This window comes from Rhinopithecus bieti, unplaced genomic scaffold, assembly GCF_001698545.2.
Source record: "Rhinopithecus bieti isolate Rb0 unplaced genomic scaffold, ASM169854v2 scaffold_12049, whole genome shotgun sequence".
Lineage (NCBI taxonomy): Eukaryota > Metazoa > Chordata > Mammalia > Primates > Cercopithecidae > Rhinopithecus > Rhinopithecus bieti.
In genome coordinates this window covers 456,981-478,408 of record NW_016807278.1, presented here as the reverse complement: position 1 = coordinate 478,408, position 21,428 = coordinate 456,981, and the positions used below count along the sequence as shown (strand labels likewise).

Below are 21,428 nucleotides of genomic sequence, written 5' to 3'. Positions count from 1 at the left end.
TATATTATATAATATATAATTATATATATTTATTTATGTATTTCTATTTTAAGAGACAAGGGTGTCTCTGTGTTGCCCAGGCTTATCTTGAACTCCTGGCCTCAAGTGATCCTCCCACCTCAGCCTCCCAAATAGATGGCATTACAGGCATGAGCTGTCATGTCTGGCTCCAGCATGGTTATTTTCTTTCTTATCCTTGCCACTTTTTTTCCTCTTTCCACCTTGGGTACTTCAGTGAAGACCTCAGACATATGGGAAAGACATGTTTTCGTTTGGGCATTTTCTGGAAGCCTGCATAAACCTTTTAACTCTATTTCAGGAGGCCTGCCTGATATTGCCTTATTTGTCTTCCCAGACTTGCTGAACCTTTGCTCCACAGGTTTATGAAGATAAAATGAGATTATGACTATGAAGTTCATAGCTCAGTGTATAAACCTTACTAGGCCCCAGCGGGGTGCGGTGGCTCACGCCTGTAATCCCGGCACTTTGGGAGGCTAAGGTGGGTGGATCACGAGGTCAAGAAATTGAGACCATCCTGGCCAACATGATGAAACCCCGTCTCTACTGAAAATACAAAAATTAGCTGGGCATGGTGGTGGGTACCTGTAGTCCAGGGTATCCGGGAGGCTGAGGGGGTAGAATCGCTTGACCTGGGAGGCAGAGGTTGCAGTGAGCTGAGATTACGCTGCTGTACTCCAGCCTGGCGACAGAGCAAGACTCCATCTCAAAAAAACAAACACCAGAAAACCTTACTAGGACCCTAGTCATTTCGTTTTATTTTGTTTCATTTCCTTCTAGCATGGGCCTCCTACATGACCAACTCCCCGACTCTCATCGTTATGATTGGTTTGCCAGCCCGGGGTAAAACCTACGTGTCTAAGAAACTAACACGCTACCTCAACTGGATTGGAGTGCCCACCAAAGGTAAGTGTGACTCATTCCCTAGGAAAGGAAATTATTAGTTCCTGGGCCTCACAGGTCTCCGGGAGACTTATTCTTCCTGGCATCAATGCTATAGGGTGCTTCTGGCAGAAATAGCAGTTGCTTTCTGGTTTACTGGAGTTATTCTCTATTCCCAGACTTGTCTCCTCCTGGCGTGGGTGGATTGGCCTAGTTTTGAGGGAATGCCTTTGATAGGACTGTTAAGATTTAGATGAGCATAGGGCTGTACATTTTCAGAGGCCTTACGTGGACATCATCTTATATAACCCTAGCAGTGTCTCTGTGAGACAGACAGAATGGCTGAGGAAATTGAAACCTCAGATAGCTTAAGACTTGTCCAAGGTCTAGAAAGTCAGAACTTGAACCCAACTCTTTTGACTCTTAATCTGATATTGTTCCCAACCTACCATGCTGCTGCTTTTTTCATCCCCTTGGCCACTCTGGCGTTAGATGAAGAAACAGGTCCCGTTTGGTGGGGCCATCATTTCGTTTTGCTGTTGAAGGATTTGGGTGTCTTCTGCAGTGTTTAATCTTGGGGTGTATCGGCGTGAAGCAGTCAAGTCCTATAAGTCCTACGACTTCTTTCGGCATGACAATGAGGAGGCCATGAAGATCCGCAAGTGAGTCTTGTTTAAGGCCTGATCTCCAGGTCAGCTCTTTCTTGGCTGTCGTGAGGCTTGGTGTGACAGGGTTTGGTTTCATCTCGGTAAATATCTTATGGGGAAGTTAAATGGAAGTTACCTGATGGGCAAGTGACCTTGGGCTTGGGTGGTCAGAAGAACAGGGCTCAGAGTGATACCTGTGTGCTTGCAGGAGAAGCCTAAAGAGGGCTAAGATCTGTGCACTGGGGCAGGGGCAGGAAGGGGTTGTAGGATGGTGTGAAAACCCTCAGTGAGAAAGTTGAAAGATCTAGTTAGAGAAAGGTTTTGAACAGTGGGAAACTAAGTGGGCAGGGATGTGACTCCTGTAGCCACCGGAATGTTTGTGTCTCTGACTATGTTTGAGCTTAGCTCTCCTTGCTGGTTTCATTTGCTCTCCTGGCAGACAGTGTGCTCTGGTGGCGCTGGAAGATGTTAAGGCATATCTCACTGAGGAGAATGGTCAGATTGCGGTAAGCTTTATCTACTTCTTCTTTCTGGTCCCCACCCTTGCAGCAGCCTGACTACCCAGCCCCACCTTGAGTCTGCCCTGGTGGGGTTCCATTTCTCTGATCCTGCTTCCTGCTCATTTACCTTGTGTGCTTTCTTCACAGGTGTTTGATGCCACCAATACAACCCGGGAGAGGAGAGACATGATTTTGAACTTTGCTGAACAGAATTCCTTCAAGGTAGGATCTGACTCCATGCTGGAGGAAAAGGGATAAGTAGAAGTGGGGAGTCAGGCTATCGGCATGGATCTCTGACTCTAGTGGGTGAAGACAGGATGGGATATCTGAATCTCTTCCCTCAGAGCATTCCCCCAGTCCTGGAGTGTTTTCATTCAGGTCCTTTCTCAGACCTTTAGCCTGTATGTTTGAGGCCCAGGGGATGTGGTAAGAGCTATGAGGAGGACTTGAAGGCCATTTTCATGAAGAAAATCCTGGGAGATGTAGTGGCTGGGTAGGGTAGATGAGCATGTGCTCTTAATTAACAGCCTGGCATTTTTGACGTGTTCATCACTGCCTTCTCTCCATGGCCAGGTATTCTTTGTGGAATCTGTCTGTGATGATCCTGATGTCATTGCTGCCAATATTCTGGTTGGTGATACCCCTACATATCATCTCCTCTTCACCTTTTGTGCTGTGTGTGTGTGTGTGTGTGTGTGTGTTTTGTTGGGGAGGGGTGTTTTGGATAATGAAAGAGAGAAATAGACATGTTTAACACCACAAAGAGATCTTTTCTATCTGCCAGAGCACCATCTGGTACTTCTACACTCTTCTCTTGGGAGAGGAAACTGAGGCTTTAAGGAATCAAGTAAGAATTAGCTGTTGAATTGAAACCAGGGTTTAGGTTTTAGGAGTCTTGGCCCTGTGTTCTGGGTGATATCTGGATGCTGAGACCTAGATGTTGGAATAGATCAGCTGGGCACGGTGGCTCGTGCCTGTAGTCTCAGCACTTTGGGAGGCCGAGGCAGGTGGATTGCTTGAGCCTAGGAGGATCACCTTAGCCTGGGAGGTTGAGGCCACAGTGAGCTGTGATTTTACAACTGCAGTCCAGTCTTGGGTGACAGAGTGAGAACCCGTCCTGAGAGGTTGAGGCTGCAGTGAGCCATGATTGTGCCACTGCAGTCTACTCTTGGTAACAGAGTGAGAACCTGTCTCAAAAAAAAAAAAAAAAAAAAAAAAAAAAGAATAGATCAGACTCTTAATTTCAGGACTTACCTACAGGAAGGTTATCTCCCCAGCAATTGTCCAATATTCTAGTCAGTGTTCAATACATCAAGCTCCTTATGCCCTGTGGGGTCACAATGTATGACTGTCCCCATTGGATGGGTTGTGCTCTGCTGGGCTGAGTAGATATCTGTACATGGTCTTATGCAGGTGCTCTCCCAGCCGTAGGAACTTGGGATCATCTGAGGAAGAGGCATCTGGTCCCAAGTCAGGCACTGGGGTCAAGCACTCTATTCTGAGTGGTAATGGAGAAACATTGGAGCCTGTTCTGTTTTCTCAGGAAAGTACATAAAGGGATTGGGGCCCAGGAGCAGCTTTGGCTGCGTGACTGCCTCTGTCCTTCAGCCAAGTGCAGGCACATGACTCCCCAGTTGTCTTAACTTTTTTGGTTGCCAGGGTCACAGGACGGGGCGGGGCGGGGCGGGGGGTACTCAATGAGTGGAGTGCCAATGTTCCAGAGAAAGGCGACTTTTATGGACTTCTTTTTCTTTTTTTTAGTAGTGGCTATTTGTAGGAGGGCTGTTAAGGACAGACCTCTGATGAGTCCTTTACTGTTTCTATGATTTCAGGAGGTTAAGGTGTCAAGTCCTGACTACCCTGAAAGGAACAGAGAGAATGTGATGGAGGACTTCCTGAAGAGAATTGAGTGCTACAAAGTTACCTACCGACCCCTTGACCCAGACAACTATGACAAGTAAGGTTTAAGGCCATGGTTTGAAGGGCCCAAGGCAAAGGTCTCATCTGGGAAAAGAACCTTTCTCCCTCAGTTCTCTAATTTCCTTCTGATAACCTACATCTATAGATCTAGATGTGTTAACATCATCCCAGAGAAATAAGGTATGGATTTGTGGCTTGCATCTTGTACATGAAAAACTGAAGCGTTTTGTTTTGTTTTGAGACAGGGTCTCGCTCCGTTACCCAGGCTGGAGTGCAGTGGCAAAATCAGGGCCCACTGCAGCTGCTGCCCCCAGGCTCAGGTGATCCTCCCACCTCAGCCTCCCAAGTAGCTGGGACCCCAGGCCTGTGCCACCATGCCCGGCTATTTTTTTTTTTTTTATTTTTAGTAAAGATAGAGTTTCCCCCATGTTGGCCAGGCTAGTCTTGAACTCCTGAGCTCAAGTGATCCACCTGCCTCGGCCTCCCAAAGTGCCGGGATTACAGGTATGTGTCACTGCGCCTGGCCGAAAGTGTTTTTTATCATCAATTTTTTTCTCTCTAGTCTCTAGAGCATGATTTCCTCAATCTCAGTATTATTGGCACTTTGAACTGGGTAATTCTTTGTTGTAGGAGCTGTCCTGTGCATTGTAGGATGTTTAGGGTGTTTAGCGACTTCCCTGGCCTTTGCCAGTAACACCTCCAAGGTGTGACAACCAAAATGTCTCCAGACATGGCAGATGTTCCCCGGGGGGCACAGTCACCCGTGGTTGAGAACCACTGCTCCATATCTGAACAGGGGTGTTGTAGGATACCCTTCGGAGGTGTGTCATCAGTTTTTAAAAAGTTTACTGTATATATAATATAATATTTTACATATATTAATGCTTGTGTGTATATCATGCATATTATAGCATAACATATTATATATATTACATATTGCATATTTTTTATCTCTGTATATGTGTGTGTGTGTGTGTGTGTTTATATATATATATATATATATATATATATATATAACACGCAAAGCCCTCAGGAACATGCCTGACTCAGAGAAATGTCTGATCAATGCCAGCTGTCATTACTATGAAAGCATTTGTTGACAGAATGGCATAGACTATAGATTAACTTGTCATGTATGACGTATATGAGCCATAACAAAACCAAGTCCATGTTAAAGAAAGATGGTGTACACATGGAAATCTGCAAGAATGTGGCCTCATGAAAGAGCATGCATTCAGGGCAGTTAACAGCTCTATTCAGACAATACAGACCCGCAGCCAAGCAAATGGCACATTTAATGTGCATAGCACACTGAATACAGTGGTCTGTTTAATGTTTTGAGCCTTTCAGTTCCTTCAAGTGGATTTCCCAGAATCCCTTTAATATGGAGGCTGAAAACCACCTCCTAGATATGGCATAAAAGTATTATTCATTTAGAACAAAGTCCCACCTAGAAAAACATACAGAAGATCTACATATATATGTGTATGTTTGTATATGTTATCTCTGGTAGTAGGGTGATGCGTGATTTGCATGCTTCCATCATTTTTTCTGATATTTTTGATTTAAAATAAGCACTTACGACTTTTTTTTTTTTTTTTTGAGATGGAGTCTCTCGCTTTTGTTGCCCAGGCTGGAGTGCAGTAGCGTGATCTCAGCTGAGATTACAGGCACCCGCCACCATGCCTGACTAATTTTTGTATTTTTAGTAGAGACGGGGTTTCACCATGTTGGCCAGGCTGGTCTCAAACTCCTGATCTCCTGATCCACCTGCCTTGGCCTCCCAAAGTGCTGGGATTACAGGTATGAGCCACCGTGCCCAGCCACACTTACGACTTTTATAAAGAGAACAATTTCATGTTGGTCTCAAAGCAAGCAATGTCTGAAACTGTCTTTGAGAGAAGCATGATTAGGTAGATGCAGGGAGTGTATAAACATTGCTGTCTGTGCTTCTGCTGCCTCTTCCCTTCCCCTCATTGCTCGTCGTGCCATATTCTGGCCAGGTCTTGACTGCCTCAAATGGGGCCTATTCTTCTCACCAAATTTCGGGCTTAGCAGCAAAATCTTCAGGTCACCTAGTCTAGCCCCTGATGGGAAGCCTGAATTCTGTTTATCATATTTATCTACATCGCGTGTCACAGTACAGGCACTGAGGAAATGGTATGAACTGACTAGAAGTTCAGGAAATTGTACTTCATCTTGGTTTTAAGGAGTAATTAATCTCCTACCATTTGGTTCCATAAACATGGGTGTGACAGAGGAGGGGAGGAAGAGCAGCTGTGAGCCTGCAAGTCCCTATAGAAATCCTTTTCCCTCTGATTCTTATTCTCAGATTTTCATACCCAGGGAATTTTTTTTCCCCTTTTCTGTCCCAGGGATCTTTCTTTCATCAAGGTGATAAATGTGGGCCAGCGATTTTTAGTCAACAGAGTCCAGGACTACATCCAGAGCAAGATAGTCTACTACCTCATGAATATCCACGTCCAGCCTCGCACCATTTACCTTTGCCGGCATGGAGAAAGCGAGTTCAATCTCTTGGGGAAGATTGGGGGTGACTCTGGCCTCTCCGTGAGGGGAAAGCAGGTGAGTAATTAGTCAGCACACTGGATTTTCTAGGCTTAGAGTTAGAAGGGCATGGCTGAGGTCATCTCTTTTATCTCCTTACTTAAATCCCATTTGAACGGAGGCTGTGATTCCATAGTCAGGCAAGAGCTCAGATGTGTTCTTGCTCACTGCGTCTAGCTCTGTATTGAAGTGTAGATAACTTGGAGCCATTTCTGCTGTGATCATTCAGCCATCAGATACTCACTGGGCACAACTTGTTTACTTAGCAATATACAGGGTGCTCCAGTTAAAGTTCATTTCCTTTTGGGTTTATATTAACTGTGTAGCACCTTATGGATTTTGACCATGGCTATGCATGTTGTCCATTACAGGCCACGTTAGCAGGCTTTGTGTATGTGTGTGTTGAGTGTGTGTGTGTGTGTGTGTGTGTTTTCTTTTTACCCTTAATTTTCACTTTTAAACCCCAGTTTGCCCAAGCTCTAAGGAAGTTTCTGGAGGAACAGGAGATAGCAGACCTCAAAGTGTGGACAAGCCAGTTGAAGAGGACCATACAGACTGCTGAGTCTCTCGGGGTGCCCTATGAGCAGTGGAAGATTCTGAATGAGATTGATGCTGTGAGTAGGAAGCTCTGAAGGCCCAGAAAAGCCAACAAGAGTCTCATATTCAGGCAGGAACTCTCAGAAGTCACTATTTGGACATTTTTATCTAGGAAACTAGAACCACCAAGTAAAAACTCTGAGGAAGCTGACTCTATGGCCGGTTCGGGGCTCAGGGAGGACAATTGCACCGCCAGTCGGGGGTTTCTTGCGTGCTTCAGTACCTGTGCCAATTGTGGGACCCAAACCAATTTTTGAGCCAGCCTTTCTGGCACCTGGGGAAAGTGGGGCTAACAAGGACTCATTTTGTTCCTTTGTATATTTGCCTCCTGGGAAAAAGAAATAGCTAACAACGTACTTCTTTACTTTCTGCTTAGATAATTTGGTCAGCTATTCAGAGTTTTTCCCAAAATTTCTCTTGTCTTTCTCTCTTCTTGAGCACAAAAGTGGACATTTCTTTTTCTTTTTACTTTATTTATTTATTTATTTATTTAGTGAGACGGAGTCTTGCTCTGTGGCTCAGGCTGGAGTGCAGTGGCGCAATCTTGGCTCACTGCAACCTCTGCCTCCCAGGTTCAAGCAATTCTCTGCCTCAGCCTCCCTAGTAGCTGGGATTATAGACACCCACCACCATGCCTGGCTAATTTTTGTATTTTTAGTACAGATGGAGTTTCACCATCATGGTCAGGCTGGTCTTGAGCTCCTGACCTTGTGATCCACCCGCCTTGGCCTCCCAAAGGGTTGGGATTATAGGTGTGAGCCACCGTGCCTGGCCGACATTTCTTTTTCTTTCCTTCCTTCTACCCTTTTATTTTTCCTGCAAAGTCTCCAGTCCCTTCAGTTTCCCTCCTTCTCTGCTTCTTGTTCCTTTTAGCCTCTTGACTTTCTTGACCTGTAAGTTCCCCCCTCCAGTAGTAGGAGAACATGGTAGCTTGAGCTGGAGAAGTTGCCTCCTCCCTGCAGTGTTCCTCACCCGGTGAGTCACAGACACTCTATGACACTCTGCAACACTCTGCAACACTCTGCAACACTCTGCAACACTCTGTGACACTCTGGTCACAGGCGGCCGCAATACATGAAAGGATCCAGCACAGTGCCTGGCGCGCACTAAGAAACTAGCATTCTTCGATGTCATCTTCCTTATTTGGGATGGGGCTGGTGTGGGACAGTCTGTCTCCTCAAGCCAGCTTCAAGTGGCTTTTTGCAGGGCGTGTGTGAAGAGATGACCTATGCCGAGATTGAGAAGCGGTACCCAGAAGAGTTTGCACTTCGAGATCAAGAGAAGTATCTGTATCGATATCCTGGTGGGGAGGTAAGATACCCTCATCATATAAAGTGACTGCCTAGCCCCTTGCTGAAGGTTTAGCTTTAATTTGGGGGAAGGATTGAATGTGATTTGGAGGTTCTAGGCATCATTTATCTTCCTTCCCTTGGGTCATTTTGGTTTCATTTAGCTTAGACAATCGAATGCCTCATTAATTGTTAAGATTCCCAGAGATAAGGGTGACAAGGCATCCTCTGTGTTCAATATGTTTTAGAATCAACACAATCATTTTTATTTCTTTTTTTCCTTGTACTCTCAATCCCACCCCCACATAAGTGGAGTCTCCAAGTAAATATATGGGATAGGAATTATTTCTCTCTCGTCTTGAGTGTTTTAGGCTATTTCCTTGTCTAAGTGGCTTCCATAATCTAGGAATATATGAGGCACAAGTAAATAAAACTGAGTGGCAGAGGTACAGGAAACCCCTAGGAATCTTTTGTTGTCTCAGTGCCTGAATTAATCTGTGGGAAGGAAAAACACATACACACAGGTTGAACTCACACTTCCTTTTCTTAACCTGTTGTTTTCTTGGTCTAAATATTGCTCTTGAAAGATCTGAGTTTTCTCAAGAGACACCAGGGCTGGGGGCAGTTCGCAGGTGATGTGAACTCACTGAGCTTCCAGGAGGAAAGCCAGCTGAGGAAGAAGAAGTGGCCCTTAGTCTCCAAGGTCCAGCCACTGACTTGGCTGCCAGCTTGTACCTGGGCTCCTGCCAGCCTGCCTCATTTTCCTCCACAGTCATACCAGGACCTGGTACAGCGGCTGGAGCCTGTCATCATGGAGCTGGAACGTCAGGGCAATGTCCTCGTCATCTCCCACCAGGCTGTCATGCGCTGCCTCCTGGCCTACTTCTTGGATAAGGGCGCAGGTGCCTTTGAGGGAGGGCTGGGAGACACATCCAGGGGGAGAGGGCTGGACTTGCAGTGGCACCAGGATTCCTGGGAAACAGACCTCCCTGTCTCCACTCAAATTAGAGTACTTGCTCCAGACAGCAATGTGGGGCTCCCAGCAGCCACTGAGTCAATGACTTGCTGAGTTCTCTCTGCTGCTACAAGAGCTTCCAATGGAGAGTGGCTGCTGCTGGTGCTCCTTGATCCTGCCTGGCTCAAGGGCCAGTGTCACGCTGACACTCCTGGCAGCATCAGGACAGTGGTTGAATATCCCCAGCCTGCCACGCTGCTTGCTAGGAGGGTGGTATCTTAGGAGCAGCAGTTGTTTCTGGGTAAGGGAAGTAAGGAGGTGCCGCTGCCTTCTTCCATACTTCCCTTCCCGATCTTCCAGAGCTCCTGGGAAGCCTGCATTGTGGAGGCTGAGCTCAGCATCCTGAGCTGCTGGGAAGCTGTTGTGGCCAGGTATTATGGGCCTTTGCTGTACACAGGTGAACCCCTTCCATTGGGCTCTCTGGCTACAGTACTTCTTCCTGTTTTGCCTGCATGGAAGGATCTAAGATGTCCTTATTTCCTTCCTTAGCCACTCAGAAGGTTGGGTGGCTTTGTGGTCTGGGGTTTAAGGAAGGAGTTGTACAACTCTAAGGGGTGGTCAGAGCAAGGGAAACTCATGAGCTCTGTAAATTGTCTCTTCCACTAACTTGACCTTACTCCATAATACTAAGAGACTTCCCTCACCTGATCTTTCTGTTTTCAGATGAGCTACCATACTTGAGATGCCCTCTCCATACCATCTTCAAACTTACTCCTGTGGCCTACGGTAACTATGCGCATAGGGGCTGGCGGGAGCTGGGAATTGAGGAAGGTCAGAATTTTCTCTAAGGTTTGTCTAGAGTTCAGTTTCATTATCCCTACACACCAGGGAAGCTCCATCAGCGCCTTCTGTTTTGAAACGGATGTATGCATGACTGTGTGTATTGCAAAATGCATGCATTCCTTTGTGGTATACTTTCCCATAACAAAACTAAGGAATTTTCCATTGAACCTTTTTCCTTAAGTCCTGGCTTTCCTCTGTTTTCTCAGGGTGCAAAGTGGAAACAATTAAACTTAACGTGGAGGCTGTGAACACACACCGTGACAAGCCAACTGTAAGTATTTTCCCACGATGAACATGCCAGTTTCCCTGCCACCTTGAGTCTTTGAAGCTTTGGCATCAAGAGTCTGGGGTTTCTTTTATGTACAAAAGGGAAACAGATTCAGAACTTATTTCCAACGTAGTTTGCTACGTCTGAAAGTGGTGTTGGAATTATTATTTTTTAAAATTAGTACCCCTTTCATGAGTCTTAACCTTGAATGCTGGCTCCTGGAAATTCAATTAAATATGGAAAGTGTTTGGCTGAAGTGAAATGCAAATTACCATCCTGCTCCAACCCCAAGTGTCCCTTTGGAAAGCAGAGTCCAGAGGAGCCTATAAGGTGAGGGTCAAGAGGTGTAGGTTCGTTCCTAAGTCGGTCCCTGGTAATCTGTGTGGTCTTCAGTAAGCCCCTTCCTTTCTTTGGGTCTTTTTCCTGCTTTGGAATGTTATGCTCAAGAAGCTTCTCCCTTTTAGCTCCCTGATGCTAGGAGGCCAGACCATGGCCCGTGCCTATGAGGGACCCTGTGTGCAGAGAAGCAGGAGTGAGGGAAGCTGTTGTGGTTACAAGCGCATTATTAACTGTATGAGTGAGCTTTTGGCTTGGCTTTCATTTGTGTGGTGTCCCTCCATTTCCAATCAGAACAACTTCCCCAAGAACCAAACCCCTGTAAGGATGAGAAGGAACAGCTTTACGCCTCTGTCCAGTTCGAATACAATAAGGCGTCCAAGAAATTACAGTGTTGGGAGCCGGCCCCTCAAGCCCCTCAGCCCTCTCCGTGCCCAGGACTTGCAAGAAGGGGCCGACTAGCCGAAGACCCAAGTCAGCATTCCGGTGGTGTAACCGTGTGTTTCCCTCCAGCCCTGGCCTCCTGCCTTTGCCACTAATCACCAAGGAGTCATTTAACTTCCTCCCTCCACCCCCACCCTGACACTTCACCATGAATCTTAACACAGAATATGAGGTTACGTGTTTATAGGACAACTTTAGCTGTTCTCCAGTTTGAAACATCTTTCCACCCAGGGACAAGTTAGCAAATTGAGTTTTTTAGGACAGATTCTCAGATGGGATGGTCTGGAGGAGGAGGAAAAAGATAACACTCCCTTGGGGCTGAGCATGCCCCACACTGTTGGTTCTTCTCTCTGTTCTCTGGTGTCTTACTTCACTAATGTCCTCGTGTTGGTGAAGTGTTGGGGGATGGAGGGCGGGTGAGCAGTGGGGGGACAAAAAGTCTATTTTCCTTCACTTTCATCTCTTCATTGTGTGTTTTCCTCACAGTCCTTACTTGACTGCTTTCTTTCCCCACTTTCATGTCCCCTCTGGATTGTCCGGTGTAATGCATGACATTGTGGTGTCTGTCTAGGAAGGAAGGGGTGATTGGCAAGAGACAAGTCTGGCCCAGTTGATGCTTTCTGCAGTGGGTCTAAATGGATCTGGACTGGAGGAGTCTTTCCTTTCCTTTCTCCCTTTCTCTCCAGCTATGTCCTGCAAGGGCCAGCCTAGGCTATAGAACATTCACAGAATATTCTGGAGCTTGCAAGTGGACATGGGGTGAGAGTTCTTGCCTTCTTTCATGAGAAACAGTCCTAAGTCTTTGATGCCCTGGGGGAATCTGGCTCTCAGCATGTGGGAAATGTCTTGGTTTTTATTTTTAACTTAGTCAGGCCTGGGTCTTTCGAGGTTCGCAGAGTGGGGTTTAGGAGAGTAGGGTGGGCTCTAGCTCTTACAGGACTCTTGGTGAACAGTCATATCTTTTCTCCCATGGCTCCCAGGTTCTTTGCCAATCACAGCAACTTTTCCTGCCAATCCAGTATCCTCTGGGGCTGTTTAGAAGGGCGGTTAGATTCAGGAGTCACCACTGATGTTTGAATTGCTCAAGGCAAGAGGCAGAGAAGAGTTCACTAAAACTGCTTATTTTTGAATACTTTCAGCACACTCTCCTTTAGAAGAAATAAACATCAAAACAATATAGTTTTACATGGGCATTTTTTTCCCCAAATGTGGAAAAACTTGATGATGAATTTAATCTCTCTCATTGGAGTATTCTTTTGTTCCTAAGGAGAAACTATCTCATCTTGATGTCCAGAGAAGTCCTTGGAACCCTGTGGGATGTAGCTCTTAACTGTTTGTATTTCTCTATTCATTTCTGTCATTTCATTTTCTTTGTAGGGTTAAACATAAAATCTTCAGGGAAGAAATTCTTAGCCCCTTGATGACCTTGATGGCTTATCCTCTTCCCCAATTTTGCCTGCAAAATGTACAAATATATGTATGTTTTTCTGAGAGGCAAGTTTAGGGTTCTTATGGGATTTTAAAAAGAGATAGGTGACTCCCCACCTTAAAGTTATCAGCTTGTCTTTTAGAGGTAACCAGTGGGAAGAAGTTAGCTGTTTTCCAAGGGTGTTTTCATTTGGTAATGGAAGACTTTTTGCTGTGGTTCTCATCCAGGAGTTTTCCTTAGAATCTCGTTTAGAATTGTTGAATCGTAAACATGTCTGTGTCTACCGTATGCTTAATACTGACTCAGAATCTCTGGGGTCTGGGTCTGGACTTGCATGTATTTAAAGTAGCTTTCCGGATGATTCTGATTCATAGCCCAGGTTAAGAACTCCACCTTAGAAAGTTAGGTGGAAAAATACTGGGATAGTAGTTCCTCAGAGAAAGTGTCAGCCTAGGAATTCTGAATTCCTCATCATCCTGAAAGGACAGTTCTTTGGGTTTGATGTTTGAGCAGATCATAATGTTAATGATATAACTCCCTGGAAGGCAGGCTGCTGTGTTTGAGGGTTATTCTAGGTTCTAGTCTCATCTTTAACCCTTTACATTGCTGAGTGATGTGGAACAAATCACTGAATTAAATAATTGCCTCTGGATTTTAAGCACCCTGGAGAGAGGTACAGACCCTGCAGGATGATGAAGGTTGTCTTCACTGGCAACTGACTCCTGACCCCGAGTCCTTTACTCATGTGTCCCAAGTAGGATACCACAGCCAGCTTCTAAAGGCTGCTTACGTAGATTCTTCTCAAAATTGTGTCCAATATGTTAAGTAACCTGCTATTCTTGTTTAGTGGTTATATAACGTGTACTTAGTGTCTTTGTGGAGCTTTGGGCCAGTGCGGGCAGGGATAGGGGAAAGATACATAGAAGTAGAAGCAAAGGTCCCTGCCCAGAGGAAGGTTATTTTAAGAGACAGGACATGTAATTTATAACAAATGGACATTTGCAATATAGCAACACTCTGAGTCTAGAAGTGTTCACCATCACATCGCTTCTCCTGACTTTTCTGTTGTCCTATGGCTATGAGACTACAAGGATTAGGGGATGGGGATGCCCCCACCACCACCAACGTGAGAATGAGATATGGTTGGGGAGGCATGTTTGGCACTTTTACAAGATTGCATTGTCTACATTTGCTTGGATGCTGGCATCTGTAGCCCAAATGGGCATTCAGCCTTTCTTCTGCTGTGAGGTGAGAGTAATTCAGAACTAATGAATGAGAGGAGGGAGCACTTTGATCCACAGACTTTGGATTAACACTGTACCTACTCCTAGCAAGAGGGGACTTCTCTAACAAGCTAGCATTGTGTTAACCTGTCATTAACCCCAGCGTTAGAGACAGGTCATGGGATGTTCACTGTGGCTCTCAGCCTGCCGCTATTTCCCCACTGTCCCCCGTGCTAGTTTGCTTTCTCCAGAAGAGGAGCTGAGGTGGTCTTATCCTCAGACAGGACATGAGGAATTGGAATTTGAAAAGCAAGGGCCTCAGCATCTTTTAGTTTCTAAAGCAAGATACAGAAAAGGATTTAAAAGACTTTAAAGAATCCAGAAAAGGATTTAAAAGACTTTAGTTTCAGAAAAGTCCAGCAGGAAGAAGCCAGGAGAATGTAGAATGGAAAAGAGCTCTTACTCCAAATTTTAGAGAAGTTTCATCTCTACTTCTCATCTTTTCTCTCCTGGTTTTCTTACTTGAATGCATATTGGTAGTCTGTATACATTACTATGATTATGTCTGTCACAAGTCCTACAAAATAAAAATGGACTTAAAGTACTACTCTCTGCTGAGGCTGTAAGTTTTGTTTTGTGAGAAATAGGTAAAGACATTAGCATTTAATCTACTGGAAGAAGCCGGTTGCTGTGGCTTATACCTTGGGAGGCTGAGGCCGGAGGATCACTTGAGACCAGCCTGGGCAAAATAGTGAGACCTCACCTCTAAAAAAATATTTTTTTTTAATTTACTTGTCTAAAGTGGGGAAAGGGAAATTATTCTGTTTTCTTATTCTTGCTTCAAGTCTATGACAGATTTGAAAGAGAATTCTAAAGCAGATTTAGAGAGCCTGCTTCTCTTCTTATCTCCTAATCCCTAAATTGGAATTTAGCTCTTATCTGTATTGTTGTGTTTTGGTAAAGGGATGATTTTACATTGAGTTGTAAAGTAGAATCAGCCAAGCTTCTAAAAACTTGCATGGTACTAGGGATCTGCCCTCTATCTTTGCCTTTGGTGTTTTGTTGTTGTTGTTGTTGTTACTGTTTGTTTGTTTCCGAAGAAGTTGGAGTTAAGGACACAATATATTTGTACCCCTAGACTGAATGGGTGAGTATTCCATATGAGGATCTGGGTAATCCTCTTTGCAACCCACATTTGGTCTTCAGAGACACTGGCATTTTGAAGAAACATATATAGCTGTTTGGAAATAAATTCATCTATGTTACTTTTTTTTTTTTTGTGAGCAGGAGATCTTAATTGACAGAAACTCATTGGTGGTTGGAGTGGCCAATGGGCAAGGGAAAAAGTATCCGGTAATCAGAAGAATTGTATCTGGGTTATGTAATCTTATGCGCATTCCATTGTCTTTGCCAAGCTCGTAAGCCACGTTGTGTTCATTGTCAAGAAATTTGATGGATTTACCCAGCTTTTCTAGTATGTATTTTGACTTATTGAAAATATATAACACTTGAGTCAGGTTGCAACACTGGTGGGGTAGAATTGACTTTCCCTGAAGGTGACACAGATATCAGAAGTGTGTCCAGGGATTTAATTTAGACCCATACTGTCCAGGAGACTGTCTCTAGTTGGATCTCTGTGCTGACTGACTTCAGTGTCTGTATGCTGACTGACAGACTCTGGTAGTGTCTATATGTTGACCAACTGATAGACTAGTAGGATCTGTGTACTGACTGACTCTAGTAGGATCTGTTTGTCACTGACAGACTCTAGTAATGTCTATGTGTTGACTGACTGACAGACTCTAGTAGTGTCTATGTGTTAACTGACTGACAGACTCTAGGAATGTCTATGTGTTGACTGACTGACAAACTCTAGTCTGTCCATGTGCTGACTTAGACTAGTAAAATCTGGGTGTTGCCTGACTAACGTTATAGGGTCTGTAAGCTCACAGTCTGCCTGCTTTCTGATTGTACCCACTGAAGTGTATGTATATTATAGTAATTCTCTATTAAATGTGTCTAACAAAGAAAGGAATTAAGCACTCCACATGTTTTCTTTATAGGGGAGTTCTGTACACTATGATTTTAAATAGACATTTCTTATACAGTAGTGGCCAAATTCTCATTATTTTGTAAAAGATAAAGGTTATACATCACTATTATGGTATTTTGTGAACTCAGCTAAGGGAATGCCTGTTTAGAGCCTGGAGTTGTTAACTTGAAGTCATCTCATCCAGTCCCCTGCTTTAGGGCAGAACTTCAGTTCCACTGTTCGTTTCTGAAGCTTCTGTGTCCCCAGCTTACCCTGTTCTGGAATGTTGTATTCCATTGGATAGGGCTGCTATTTTTAGTCAGCCATGCATTTGGCTTTAACGCTTAATCTAGTAAGTAAAAATGAGCAGAAAATTTGGCATTTAAAAATTGATTTTAAGGGTTGGCAAAAGTATTATTTCCAGTAAGCCTTTCACTGGATATCTGTGACCAATGTTTACCTATGCAATGTTTTTGTATCTGAATTGCTTATGTACATTTTATATTATGTTGACATGACAAGATGATCAACTTACGCTGGTATAGTGATGCTTTTGCTATGTGGGGCTGAGCATCTCTGGGTTGAATGGGAATGGGTCAGATTGGGAAGCCTAGGAATAGAGTTCTACTGCAGATTTCCTAGGCACTGCTCTATTGAAAGTAGGAACATAAGTCTTTAGCAACATTCTGATTTAATTGGGTGACACTGATAACAAAGTATGCCACTCAGATCCATTTAAAGTGTGCATAACTGTATTTGAAATGTGTTTTTGTGTGTGTGTGTGTGTGTGTAGAATGGGTAAATAAAATTGTTGAGTAACTTGAACCTATCAGAAGGCTTCTGGGTTTTTTGTTTAGTATTTTCAGTTGTGTTTCCCATCCGTTCCCCACCCCTAAAACTGCCTCATGCTGCACAAGGATTCAGACTCAGACAAGCCACGAGAAGTTCTCACTGTACTTGAAGATCATGGTGTATCCATGGCTCTCTTCTGCCACCTTCTGGGGAAGACAGGAAGAACATTATGGAAAGCACGTGAACTTCAATAGTTATGTGTACCTGTTGGCACTTATGCAAGAATTAAGAAACAATTACATTTGACTGCACTATGCAGTAATTCCCATTAGCAATATGTGACTCATGTTATCTATTATAAAGAAAACTTTTGGAGATTTTTTAGCACTTAGTGGACTGTTCCTCCTAAAATGTGATTTGCCCATTTCTAAAGAGATTATGGTCACGGGTATAAAACAGCACTTAATTTCTTTTGAGACAGGAAATACAGATGGGATTGTTTTACCCTTCTCATGCCTTATTCCTTGTTACCTTAAAGACCAGAAGCTCATTAGAAATGCAGAATCTCAGGCCGCATCCCAGACCTCCTGAGTCAGAATCCTCATTTTACCAGGACCACCAGGTGATTCATATGCATATTTAACATTTGAGAAGCACCGTTCTAGGGGAAAAATTTCCCACAAGGTAAAATGTTAGATGCCAGTTAATGGAAAGAAGTTGATCTGCTCTAATGACTGATTTCAGAATGGACTCGTATAACTACAACAGTAGGGACCCTCCTCAGAAGCCAAGTAGCCCCTGATTACAGTGTCACTTTATTGGCATGGTGTTTTGGCTGACATAGCCGACACGATCTCCTTCTACCAGAGGGATCCTGACTGCTTCTGCTTCATATCTTGGATATGTAGCTTATGGTCCAGGTCTGAAAGGAGTGCCTGGTCCAATATGGTCACGAGGTCAGCTCCTCAGGGAAAGAAGCCCATGACTACGCCATTCGAGTTTGCCTGACTCCCCAGAGTCAAGGTGTGTGTGTAGGCACGCCAGTGTATTCATGCATGTGTATGGATGTGGGAATGAGGAGGTTGAGGGAGGAGGGAAGGTAGGGGAAAGATTCTGCTCTACTTTTATGTTCGCTGCTTGGCGGTGGTGTAATAGCTTTGTGTCTCTTCCTCTCTGGCTCGTAGGCAGCAGAGACCACGCTGGCTGTGCGCAGACGCCCCTCCGCAGCATCCCCCATGTTGCCTTGCTAATGATGTGGATGTTCAGGCCACACCTCTCCAAAGGACTGGGATCTACTGAAAAGCTTGGGATGTCAGCTCCACAGAGGCTAGAACAGGAAGTTAAGTGGGAACTGGACTTTGGGGGCCACCAAAACGAGGCCTGGAGAAACGCCACCACATTTCCCCCCCTCCTGCCTAGTGGGAATATCAGTTACACTGAAAAATTTAACTTTCCTCTGCCTCAAAACATTTAGCAACTTGAACCAATGACTCTTTGTCATCTCTTTGCTGGGTTTGGTCCAAGTTGGTCAATCTCATTCTGTATAGGCATTTAACATCCTAGCTGTGACTGTCTGCATCCTTTGCTGGCTCTTTTTTGCCCAAAGTGCAAATGCACTTCTTCAGATGTACTTTTCAAGTGAGAAGGTAAGAGCTGGTCTCTGCATCTGTTCCAGGCGAGCAGGCTAGAGTCTAATATACATATGCTAGCAGGTACCATTTGCCACATTGGAAGCAAGAGACAAATCAGGTGAATGGAGGGTCTTCTGAGAAATTCAGTCCCTAAAACATCTCTTCTGCAGTGATAGAAGAACAGTATCAGTAGCAACCTTTTCATTTAGAGAACTTTTTCTTGTTCCAGGCCCTTCAGGACAGGATCTGACTGCAAGACTCCCCAAAATGGGTACCCATCTTCTAAGTTTCCTTTTGTAGCTACTGTATTTTCACCTTGATGCAATGTGCCTCTCATGCATCAAGATGGGGCTGATGTGGTTCTCCCGGGTGGTTGGGAACGTGGGCTAGAGAGAAAAGTAGAGTGCCATGTATATCACATGAGTAAGTCAAGAAAGCTCCTTGAGAATCAGCCCGATCAGGGAGTGTTTTGGCTTCAGAACAGGTGGAAGGAGACATGCCCCTCTGTGGGCTCTGTCGCCATGATACAGTCCTTGAGAGAGCTGTGGCTGTGACTTGGAGGGCAGTAGTCTCCTGATACCTGCCTCTTGGCCACTTGTCACTATTGTGGTCACTGGTCTGTCATGTAAAAGTGAGGGTGACGGGGTCATGGACCAGCGCCTCAGTGCATTAGTCATCTGCTTTCCCTTACAGACTAATCAGATAACTCTTCCCTAGTGATTGTCAAATGTATGAATGTATCTCTGTAAATGTGATTTTGACATGTCACTGTTCCTGAAGAGCAATGGAATCCCCATAGGATATTATATCTTGCAAGGAAAGTCTATTTTTTTTTAAAGAATAGTATATTTTAGCTTTCCTTTCCTTTCTTTTTTTTTTTTTTTTTTTTTTCCTTTTCCCTCAAATGCTCACTTGCTGGGCAAAAGGGTGAGTAGCAAGAAAAGTAACGAAATGTAGCTTTTCTCAAATGGTTCTTTTATACTGTGGATGATACAGGACTCTATTACCTAAGATGTGATGAGCTGGGCTGCAGGCGGTTCAGCATCCAGCAACTAGGAGCTTCTTTTCTACGCACAAAGCTGCCTTCAGGAAGGCTTCTTACCCTGTAGCAGATGATTTTCATCTGGCTGCCTACCGCATGCTGTACTGTAATGATTTTGTTGTGATATGGATTTCTCTCTGCATCAAAAACTGTCTTTTGATGATCAAACAATGTTTATATTTAGTTATTTATTCTATCCATGTAAGGCATTTTTGAGTTTTCATGTCACTGTTTGCATGTATTTAATCAGAATGTAATATAGTTTATGTTGTCGAGTTTTTTTTTTTTTTTTTTGTAGAAATTTAGGTAGGTAGACCTTTTAAGTCTAATGTCATATTAACTTAAGTTAATTTTCCAGAATGTAGATATCTGTCTTCTGTAAAAGGAAAATAGCAATGTTAAGGGACAGTGGATTTTTTTGAATACTTTGTTTCTCATTGATTTTTATTATAAGTGTAAACCAAGAGATGCATTTCTCTGGAGAAATGTTTATCTCCTGGATTAATAAAATCATACTAAAAATGCAACTAATATGTATTGCTTTTGTAATTAGAAAATACAATAAAATTATTTTTAATTAAAAATGCAATTAATTTTTTTTTGTTGTTGTTGAGACGGAGTCTCGCTCTGTCACCCAGGGTGGAGTGCAGTGGCCGGATCTCAGCTCACTGCAAGCTCCACCTCCCGGGTTTACGCCATTCTCCTGCCTCAGCCTCCCAAGTAGCTGGGACTACAGGCGCCCGCCACCTCGCCCGGCTAGTTTTTTGTATTTTTTTTTTAGTAGAGACGGGGTTTCACTGTGTTAGCCAGGATGGTCTCGATTTCCTGACCTCGTGATCCGCCCGTCTCGGCCTCCCAAAGTGCTGGGATTACAGGCTTGAGCCACCGCGCCCGGCCTAATTTTTAAGATAACACACAAAAAGATAACATTTGGTACATTATATGTATGCAAAAATACTAATAACATTGTCCAAAATGTGTTTGAAACTAGCTTATTTAAAATGATTTTCAAATTATTAGATTGTATGTATATTTCCAACTAGTAATTTTAACCAGTTCAAGTTCCACCAGCATTTCAAAATGATATCAGTAAGATTATAACTACCATGCGTTATTGACATCCTAGAGTTTCATTTATTTATTTAACAAATATTTAGCTACTACTGCCAGGCAGTGACTAAAACAAAGTCCCTGACCTTTGTCTAGAGTTTATTATTGGAAAGGAAAGGTTAACAGCAGGTTTGTAACCTAACCCATCTCTTTCTACTGGAGATGCTTTTGTCCTCATGAATGACCTTGACCAAATAATGTTGGATAATGGTTACAAAAATGTATATGATAAAGTAACTTGGAACACTCTTTTGGGGTCAATAGCAAATAGAGATAAAATGAAATGCTCATAATAACAGCAGAGGATTTCCAAATTCTTTAAGTTCAAGGGTCCTTCTGATAGCATGAAAATGCCTATGAATTCTCCAATTTGAAAACAGGTGAGAGACTGGTAATATGTACATTGAGCTTTAACAGTCTAGCTGGTGGACTGACAGTAATGAAGATGTGGTGTCAAGGTTTAATTTCCTTGGAAATATCCCCAGGCACTTCTGCAAGTGTTCTCTAATTCAGCCATCAAACCATCATTTGTAAAAGGCTGGGGTGTCTGGAATCATTCTCTGGGTTTTACAGAGAGGTAAATGAGCACCATTACTGAGTGACACACCTCAACACTGTCGAGATTTTTATAAAGCCAATCATATCTCAGAACAAGGTAAATGTTAAGACCCAACAGACACATGCCACACTATTTTAAAATGTTGCTGGTAACTTAGCAAAGATAACAGTATTAGAAAATGATTACTTAGAGGCCGGGCACAGTGGCTCAAGCCTGTAATCCCAGCACTTTGGGAGGCCGAGACAGGCGGATCACGAGGTCAGGAGATCAAGACCATCCTGGCTAACACGGTGAAACCCCATCTCTACTAAAAAATACAAAAAACTAGCCGAGCGAAGTGGCGGGC

The 21,428-nt window shown here is 43.9% G+C and overlaps 1 protein-coding gene across 4 annotated transcripts in view; it reads left to right on the top strand.

Annotated features, from left to right (window-relative positions):
- The window catches only part of PFKFB2 (6-phosphofructo-2-kinase/fructose-2,6-biphosphatase 2), a 30,727-nt gene extending 10,793 nt beyond the window's left edge, over positions 1-19,934 (top strand). Inside the window, exons 3-16 of one of the 4 annotated variants that reach the window (XM_017880867.1) lie at positions 799-924; positions 1,466-1,562; positions 1,987-2,053; positions 2,195-2,269; positions 2,621-2,677; positions 3,461-3,590; positions 3,880-4,004; positions 6,343-6,550; positions 7,000-7,146; positions 8,336-8,440; positions 9,191-9,320; positions 10,097-10,159; positions 10,423-10,487; positions 11,115-16,777. In XM_017880867.1, the coding sequence (XP_017736356.1) occupies positions 2,646-2,677; positions 3,461-3,590; positions 3,880-4,004; positions 6,343-6,550; positions 7,000-7,146; positions 8,336-8,440; positions 9,191-9,320; positions 10,097-10,159; positions 10,423-10,487; positions 11,115-11,282 (1,173 nt within the window). In that variant the 5' untranslated portion in view covers positions 799-924; positions 1,466-1,562; positions 1,987-2,053; positions 2,195-2,269; positions 2,621-2,645 and the 3' untranslated portion in view covers positions 11,283-16,777. Of the gene's footprint in view, positions 1-798; positions 925-1,465; positions 1,563-1,952; positions 2,054-2,194; positions 2,270-2,620; positions 2,678-3,460; positions 3,591-3,879; positions 4,005-6,342; positions 6,551-6,999; positions 7,147-8,335; positions 8,441-9,190; positions 9,321-10,096; positions 10,160-10,422; positions 10,488-11,114; positions 16,778-17,924 lie in introns of those variants that run through there. The other 3 variants (XM_017880866.1, XM_017880868.1, XM_017880865.1) reach the window with 3 other exon arrangements.
- Positions 19,935-21,428: the final 1,494 nt, after the last annotated feature.